Genomic DNA, 9,614 nt, shown 5'->3' on the forward strand with positions numbered 1-9,614 from the left:
TTCTTCGTGACAACCTGCAGCAGTTTCTGTTTCACTATCACTCTGGAGAAAGTGGGACTATTGGATGAAGAACAGAGAGCTGAATGCCACAGGACCATCACTGCTGGGCCAGATGGAGGGAAGTGCCTTTAATCTCCGCATCACTCAACAACTACCTAGGAGCCAGGACTTCCTGAGCAGCATGCTAATAACTTTAGAAGTAAGAGGCAGGTGGGTGTTTGCCTCGCCAGACACACAAACATGATGCCTGGACCTGCAAGGCTTACAATATGCAGGTTCACGGAGCCATCCGAGCCTTCCTTCCCCCAGCGAGGAGGTGCAATGCTTCTGTCACACGTGTCCCTGACTCAGGCCATCTGCTCTACAGTTACACTGCCTGTGACTGGCCGCCCCTGGTGCCTTTTCTAATCTCTGCCACTACCAAAGCACTCAAATTCTACTTATTCTGCTGTTGGGAACTGGGCTTTCTTATTTTTTTTATGATTTATTTTATTTATTTGAAAGGCAGACAGGGAATGGAGAGAAGAGGAGAGGAGAGGAGGGGAGGAGAGGGGAAGGGAGGGTAGAGGATAGCTCCTATCTACAGGTTCACTCTTCAGCTGGCTGCAACAGCTGGAACTAGGCCAGGCTAAAGTCAGGATCCCTGAACTCTTTCCAGGCCTCCCAAATGGGTTGCAAGAACTCAAGAGCTTTGAGTTCTTCTACGGCTTTCCCAGGACATTAGCAGGGAACTGGATTGAAGAAGAGGAGCTGGGACTAGAACCAGCACTCGCATATGGGATGACTACGTTGCAGGCACCAGCTTAACCTGATGTGCCACAGTGTCGGCCCCTGTGCTTTCTTATTCTAATCTATCATCTGGACGCTGACTGGAGTTCTCCAATTATTTTCTAGTCAGTGAACCAATCACAGAATTTGCTTCCTGGTCTGTTAGTGGCTATTTTCATTGCTGTATTTCAAAGATGCATCTTTTAAAACCAAATAAATAAAGACTCTGGGGGTGAGAGATCATTTGGTATACCACTGAAAAGTGAGTGCATGCAGTTTAACGTGAAAGATTTATCTGCTCAAGCAGTGTTTTGCATTGTTTTGTTTTAGTATCCAGCACGTGTAAGACACTGTCCTCAGCTTCAGTGGGAATACAAAGATGAATGAGATATGATCCCCCTAACCCTCCATAAGATCATAATTTAATGCTAGGCTTAAACTCTTTACCATAAAAATGATTTAACAGGAGTTATAAGGCTTCTATACTTCCTCACAGGACCTGTACACAGATAGTACCATCAAAACAGTACAAACGCAGTACGGGAGATCAGAGAGATGATTATTCCAGAATATGCACTCAAAATAGCAGAGGCTTTGGAGTCACATGGAATACACTTCCAGTTTTGGCTTTGCTGTTTGCTAGTCATATGAGTTCAAGAGGCTTAGCCTCTAAGAGCCTCAACATTTTCATCTGAAAAATGGGGGATGATTAGCAGCATCCTGTATGCTAAGCAAAGCACTTTGTTTTCAAGTGAGGGTGTTCAGAGACTGGTGATGTGGAATCATGGTCCTAAGAGCATGGGAACTGGAATTAGGAGAACCTAGAGTTAGAATCTCCTCAGTACCTCGTTTAAGCTATGTGATCTCAGACACATTATCTAGCCTTCCCCAGTCTATGCAGTAGGATGGTCAGGAAATAAATGCCATATGTTCATATGTAAATTATTTAGCCCTCTGATAAAATCTTAAGTGCTCAGTAAATAGTAACCATTATTATAGTATTTATGATTGGGAAGCCTTCAGTCACAGTAGATACTAAATTAGACTGCAAAATACATGTAGAGTTGTGATGTAAGAATGAAGAAAGAAGGCAGAATCCTTCAGACAGGAGACTAAGGAATGAAGAATAGTTAGTAGGGCTGGATTCAAAGGCAACAGCAAGAAATAAGACTAACAAGTTAAAGTTGAGGCTGGAATGTGGAGAAACCAAAATGTTCTGCATAGCCATGCTATCTTTCTCATCATATAGATATGTTAATTAACACTATTTTACCAGAAGCCTTCACAATTGATGTGTCTAACAAAATGAACCTCTACAGGAATGCCTATTCACTTTTCAAAATGGAAGAACGCATAACAGATGCAGGGCAAAGCAAGGAAGCATGAATATAATATAAAATCCCTAAACTTGTTTATAAAATATTGAATACAGTAGATGATACAAATTTAATTCTGTTTTTCATAGTCAGTTAATCACACAACTTCTAATAGTGCACCTACCTTTCTCTTTAGAAAGACAAAAATACCCAACTTTACTCATTTTACAGAAAAGGGAGAATGGACCTACTTGGTTCAGCTGGTATGCATGGCAACGCACAGCTTCAAAACAACCATCTCTGACCCTCTAACCTTCAAGGTTTTCTAACTTTCTCATTAGGCCAGAAAACCTGGTTAATTATGACTATTCTTTCATTAAAAAGCTCTATAAAATTATAGAATATTATGCTATTGCATTTACCCACTTCAGCAATTATATGAGAAATAAATGAGGAAAAGAAGAAAAAAAACAACTCTTAGCTGAGCTTTTATTTAAATTGTACACATTAAAACATATTTTGTGCAAGTGAAGTATTTCAGGTATGTAAATATGCTGATTTCTCCACTAAAAAACTTTGTGACTTTAGGCAAGTTCTTAGATTCCTCAAGAATAAAGAAAAAGCAGTGGGCTGGTATATCCATAAGATCCTTCCTAGTTGATGAAGTATAGGATTTTAAAATCTAAGCAAGTCTTTTAGAAAAATATGTAATAATGAGGAAGAGGAAATGCATTTTAACCCTACTACATGGCCTCTGCAATAAAAGTCTAAAAGAAATAGAGGGATGAGGCCGGCGCCGTGGCTCAATAGGCTAATCCTCCACCTTGCGGCGCCGGCACACCGGGTTCTAGTCCCGGTCGGGGCGTCGGATTCTGTCCCGGTTGCCCCTCTTCCAGGCCAGCTCTCTGCTATGGCCAGGGAGTGCAGTGGAGGATGGCCCAGGTGCTTGGGCCCTGCACCCCATGGGAGACCAGGAAAAGCACCTGGATCCTGGCTCCTGCCATCGGATCAGCGCGGTGCGCCGGCTGCAGCGGCGGCCATTGGAGGGTGAACCAACGGCAAAGGAAGACCTTTCTCTCTCTGTCTCTCTCTCTCACTGTCCACTCTGCCTGTCAAAAAAAAAAAAAATTAAAAAAAAAAAAAATAAAAATAAAAAAAAAAATAGAGGGATGTAAAGCATAATTACATTACATGATGGCATATAAGAAAGAGATAACAATCATTTGAAGTAGTGGAGGAGAAAAAACACAAAATAGAACCCATGCAAAACCAAAGATCATTTCTTAAGAAAAGTCCTCTGATTCAGAGAAGTGGCATAATAGATGAAAAGAGAGTATTAAAAGCAAATTAGAACAAAAGGCTGTGATATCAGAGCTGTAAGGAAAGAAATATAGCAATGAAACTTAGCATGACACTAGTACTTTTTTAAAACCATAGTAGTATTCATCCACTCTGAGATCTCAAGGAAATGAATCATTGCCCAACTGTTCCTTTCCCTCTGTGCTCCACAGGCAAGGGTTCACATCTTTACAAGCATCACAGCGAGCAGTTTGAAGGAGTGCTCCTAAGCCCAGTCTGTCTCTGTGAAGGTGGCTCACTTCTCTTAACCAGCTCCACCTTCAGCACCTTCCACCCCTTCTTCAGCACCCCCCATCACAGAATGGAAAACATAGAGATCTACCACAAGTAAAGCTTCTACATAATAATAAAGAGTAGAAATCTGAGTTTTCTATTTACTTTCTCTAATGTTTTGGAAACAGAATGATTTTTAAAGCAAAATTGTCTTTTTCTAATTTAGGCTGTTCAATATTTTATGACAAACCTACAGATTCAGTCCAATTGATCTGCAACTCCTCCCACAGCCACATTTAAAGGAAAGCAGAAAACATTCCATACAGAAAAAGAAAAGAAAATGATTTCTTAGACTTCCCTAATCACTTCTCTGTAAATAAAAATGCTTTAAAAAAAGAAATCACAGTGACAAGCATATTTAAAGATGAGAGGTTAGATGTGGCAAAGCCATACCTGAGTCACGTGATGACTGTCTGGTCCATTAGCTCAGCAATCGTCACAGAATTGAAACCCCCAAAGTTGTAAACAGAATATAGAGTGCTCTTTTGTTCGTGACATGTCATGAACAAATTACCAAAATGTGTTTTCTCCTCAGGTGTCAGTTTTTCCCTCTTTTAGTGACTGATGGCTCCCAGTGTTATTACAGAAACAGATTGATCTTTTTAATGAGCCAGTTTAATAGACTCCAAAATCTCACCGTGGCTGCTCATCCATGTCAGACCATATGCACCAACAAAACATTCAGTAAAACAAAAAAACGCTCTGCTGTCAGACAGCTCCATCCTCTATAAAACTTCATATAGTAGATCTGGATGTACAGATAAATAACCAGAGAAGAGGAAAATGCATATGCAAACAAGATGTGGGAAATATATGCAAAAAAATACTGCAGAGGCCCATATTTTCTTGGCTCTGATCAAATTCCCACAAGATACAAATGTATTTACACAACATATTCTCATTACCCTTCCTCCCAGCTCTAAGGAAACCCATTTGTCATCTTTCCACTGTAACATATACTTCAGGGTTCTACTTGAAAGAGAATTTTCCATCCAAAGATCAACCATGTAAATTCTGACTTGAGAAGAGAGACTGAAGACTCCTTTTAGGAGACTTGGACCTGACTGGATATGTACATGCAGGCACACACAGCTATCACAGCAAGAATGCTGAGCATCTGTGGAATTTAATAGGAAGTTTTCACAGCAACGTTACCATACTGCTCAGAGCTTACCTCGGGATTGTCCAAGGCAAGTCTAAAGTCACGGTACATTCAAAAATGAAATACTAGGGAAGTACCAGTGGGAAGATGGCTGGGAATACAGAGAAATGAATGAAACATGTTTCCATATTCCTTGCTATGGTTATTTAGCAGTTAAGAAATCCAGAGTAGATCCTTTTTCATTTTCAATGTTGCCAATATTATCTTTACTCTCATCATAGGTATCATAACCTTTCTTTGTTTTACTCCCACCCCACCCCCACCCAAATAAATTTTCTTCTTCACAATTTCCCAGCCAGTCTATTTCTCTTAGTATGTTATCCTGGAAACATGGAGCTAAAATATCTCAGTACCAGCATGCAAAAGTATTTCCTGCAGGGTTCAGGGGTTGGGATCAGGTAGGAACTCGCATGTAAACCATCTATCTTGAGCCACCTCTTCATTTTCAGCTTCATGGAGACATGTCATTCACACAACTGGATCAGGTACTTTCCTTTACAAGCTAAAGCACTAAATGCTCTGTTCAGTCTTAAATATGCCCAAGGAAATGTGACAGGTAAGAATAAGAAAGTTGTACTGCAGGTAGATCCATAGTAAGCCAGAAGTAGACTAATATTTAACCTTTTGCTTTAGGACTTTTTTAAGCTATTAAGAGGGACTATGCAAAATGAAAAATTTCAGAGGTTGTAGCATAAAAACTGTCTAATGGAGAATTATCTACAACTGAATGTAAATGGGCTTTTACTAATATTCTGATTTGTAAAGCAGCTAATACATGTAAGGGTAACTAAGTCAGTCACAGACAGATGTGTCTGAGTAGTTCTAGGGAGCCTAAGCACCTAGGACTCAGGAACATAGCTGTGCCAGAGTGGTAACCTCTCACTGGCTATGACCCCCAGGCCCAAGGAAATGCAGAAAGGAGAATGGATAAGGAGAGGAAGAAAACCAAGTACAGGACAAATGTTTGCATATAGTTTCATTTTTAAGATTCTTCACGTTTCACTAACACTATTAGGAAAATGTTGCTAAATATGACTTCATGTTTCTATTCAGAAAGCAGCTATGTATGAGGGTGAGGCATTCATGAAAATTATTTTAACAAGGTATACAAGAAGCTTCATATGTATGCATTAGTCACCAACAACATAGGGCTTAACAGAGAAAGGGATTTATTTTACATTTCTTGGAAATTCTCACTTAAGAAAGCAAAGTTTCTGGTAGAAGAAATATTGGCTAGTAAATAAAACTGGTTATTAAAAATAGCATTTAGTAGCTCTGTTATGTAATTCTTATCTCCATTCAGCTCATCTACTTTCCCTGAAGTTTTTTCTTAGTTAATACAGAATCAACATCAAATAGCTACTGTACTATGTTTATTGAGTAACACATACAAGCCAGCTTTCAAAACCATCATCACATTTTAAGAAAACTTGGAACAGCAAATTTCATAACACTAAAGGGTAAAATATGTGAAGTTGAAATGCAAATTTCAATAATGACATGTCTAACAGCTGAAATCAGTGGTATTTGCACACTTGCAATTCAGTCACCTTTACTTTTAAGCTTTCTTATTATAAGCAGCAAAGATTAATCTGTATAAAAGTGGAACTGACACAGGCCAGAGGTTCAAAATGGTGAAAAACCCCAAGCACAGCCAGTTCCCAAATTGGCCATAATGGCTTATTGCTATTCTGTCAGAGATGTGGACCAGCAGTTTAAATATGACAAGAAACAGGTTCTCACATGCAGGGATGAGGAACAGTCTCATCGCCAGCACAAGCTCCTCCCCCCTCACCTGTCTGGAGTTCGCCTCTTCCCGTTTTCGTTCACATCGAGAAGCAGCTCTGAGGAGTCAACAGGTGAGGTGGTGCTGGCATCCAGAAGCAGCTGTTCATGCTGGGCGAGGTACTGGGCAGGGTTTTGTTTGGCCAGTCTTGCGCAGTGAAGGAGCTCGCGCTGCAGCAGGGGCAAGTTGGCCTGCAAGAGCATGACAGGAAAGAGAGAAGAGACCAGAAGTCATCTTCTGATGATTCTTCCATCCTAGCCTGCTGCTCAAACACTGGGGCAGAGGACGCAATGCAGCCGCATCACAGCCTGGTCGCATGCATGCCATACACTCAACTCCCAGACACCACTCTCAGGACCTGGCTCCCCTGTGCCTCGACTGTCTCACGCATGAGCTGTCTGACCTCTGTGGGTTGCTTTACCTTTCCTCCATTTTCCTCATGCATAACTTTAAGAAATTATTATATTTTATTAGCATTCATTATTTTTATGGTCCCTTCACACTTGAATACAAGTTCTACAAAATGTGAGATCCCAGCTCATCCACACGCAACTTCTATTTTCCCCAACGAACACAGAGGGTGTGGGAAATACAATATACTATCCAGCTGTCTCAGGCTACACTACACATACCATGATACAGTCAGTTCTGCATCTGGTGACTCATACAGGTCAGACAGGCTAATCCTATTTTTTTTTTTTTTGAAGGACTTATTTTTCTATTTACTTTTTTGAAAAGCAGAGTTCTAGACAGAGGAAGAGAGACACAGAGTGATCTTCCAACCACTGGTTCATCATCAAATGGCCACAACAGCCTGGGCTGAGCCAGGCCAAAGCCAGGAATCCAGAACTCCTTCTGGGTCTCATACAGAGGTACCGGGGCCCAAGTACTTGAGCCATCCTCCACTGCTTTCTCAAGTACATTAGCAGGGAGCTGGATCAGAAGTGGAGCAGCCAGGTCTCCAACCGGCACCTATACAGGAAGCCAGCATCGCAGGTGGAGGCTTAACCAGCTACACTACAACACTGGTCCCATGGTTAATCCTATCTGATGTCTATGGTTAATACTAACTTCAATTGAAAAATTTTAGAAATATACAGATGAACAAAGATATTATTTTTCATAATCACCAGATTCACATAACATTTAAGTAATGGCCTGGGCATGGTTAAATACCCGAGTTGGAATTCATGCACAAAGCAACAGTCTCCAAAAGTAATCTGCTTTCTTTGTATAAGCCTTATTCTAAGAAATAATTTCTGTCTGTCTCTCTCATTCTCTGTCTCAACATTGTTATCATGTAGGAACTAATTTCCATAGTGAAAATTACAGTGTGGAGTTTGCACATATCTCCAGTCATTATCCTAGTGTTCTATACTTTGTGTAGAAATATGCTTTGGTATTATTATGACATAGTTTCTTGATTAATATTCTCAAATATATATGTGTGTGTGTGTGTGTGTGTGTGTGTGTATATGTGTATAACACTAGAAGAAATCAAGAAGTCCTGGATGCCATTCTCGCTCCTTGCCTAGCCCAGCACCTTGAGTGAACATTCCTAGTACAGGCTTGTTCATAGGCTGACAGGCAATGTTGGCCATCTCAAATGTTTAAAAGGGAGGCAATTTCACATATAGCAAGGCATTAAAATGAAAACCTAAGATGGCATTTTATGCTGAAATTATAAATCTAGTGTTTTGCTTTTTCCCCTCTCCGTTTCATTTTTATTATTTTCTTAGAGAGGGGAATAAATAGTAGGGGGGTATGAAACACTCATTACCAATAACAGTTTCACTCTCTAAAATCAAGGAAAGATCAATAATGTAAATCTCTTTGCAACTCAAGGATTTCATTTGTAAGGAGCAAATGCCACGTATACTGATGCACACATCAGGTCAAAAAGCATTTCTAAATAAAGACGAGAGGTCCCAGCTGCCTCAAGGTTTGGGCCCAAGAGCCTTTATTTTTTTTTTTTTATTTTTTTTTTTTTATTATTTTTGACAGGCAGAGTGGACAGTGAGAGAGACAGAGAGAGAAAGGTCTTCCTTTGCCGTTGGTTCACCCTCCAATGGCCGCCGCTGCAGCCGGCGCACCGCGCTGATCCGATGGCAGGAGCCAGGAGCCAGGTGCTTTTCCTGGTCTCCCATGGGGTGCAGGGCCCAAGCACCTGGGCCATCCTCCACTGCACTCCCTGGCCATAGCAGAGAGCTGGCCTGGAAGAGGGGCAACCGGGACAGAATCCGGCGCCCCGACCGGGACTAGAACCCGGTGTGCCGGCGCCGCAAGGTGGAGGATTAGCCTATTGAGCCACGGCGCCGGCTCCAAGAGCCTTTAAAAACAAGACAAAACAAAACAAATCCTGTAGAGTATCGGGGACAGACAAGCTGGTTGACTTAGAAACTCAAACCCATTTTCTCAAAGCATTATTCAAGGAACCATCCCATAATAATACCAAAGCATATTTCTATACAAGGTCTAAAAGACTAGGATAATTACGAGACATAAGCATATACAACACACTGTAAGAACAGGAATTACTTCCTTATGATAACAATGCTAAAAATAAATTATCTGCAATTAGTGAAGGTGGCAATGTGGGTAATAAGTTCTCAAATTTTTTTAAACTCCTTTTCCTCCTTAGTGAAGGCAGAACTTGAATATCATATTCTATTAAAAAAAAAAAAAAACAGCATCTCCCCATCAATAATTTTAAAGCTTTTAAGAATCATTCTGGGGCTGGTACAGCGTAAGGTTAAAGCCCTGGCCTGAAGCGCCGGCATCCCATATGGGCACCAGTTCTGGTACCAGCTGCTCCTATTCTGATCCAGCTCTCTGGTATGGCCTGGGACAGCAGAAGATGGCCCAGGTCCTTGGGCCCCTGCACCCACATGGGAGACCCAGTCGAAGTCCAGGCTCCTGCTTCAGATCGGCCCAGCTCTGGCCATTGGGG

At 41.1% G+C, this 9,614-nt stretch overlaps 1 protein-coding gene across 14 annotated transcripts in view; it reads right to left on the bottom strand.

Annotated features, from left to right (window-relative positions):
- The window catches only part of RUNX1T1 (RUNX1 partner transcriptional co-repressor 1), a 154,809-nt gene that overhangs the window by 46,417 nt on the left and 98,778 nt on the right, over nucleotides 1-9,614 (bottom strand). For all 14 annotated transcript variants that reach the window (XM_070075838.2, XM_089335514.1, XM_070075840.2 and 11 more), the window contains one exon: nucleotides 6,674-6,855. In XM_070075838.2, coding sequence (XP_069931939.1) covers nucleotides 6,674-6,855 — 182 coding nt within the window. The remainder of the gene's footprint in view (nucleotides 1-6,673; nucleotides 6,856-9,614) is intronic.

This window comes from Oryctolagus cuniculus, chromosome 6 (assembly GCF_051225735.1).
Source record: "Oryctolagus cuniculus isolate XC-2025 breed Fujian yellow rabbit chromosome 6, ASM5122573v1, whole genome shotgun sequence".
Lineage (NCBI taxonomy): Eukaryota > Metazoa > Chordata > Mammalia > Lagomorpha > Leporidae > Oryctolagus > Oryctolagus cuniculus.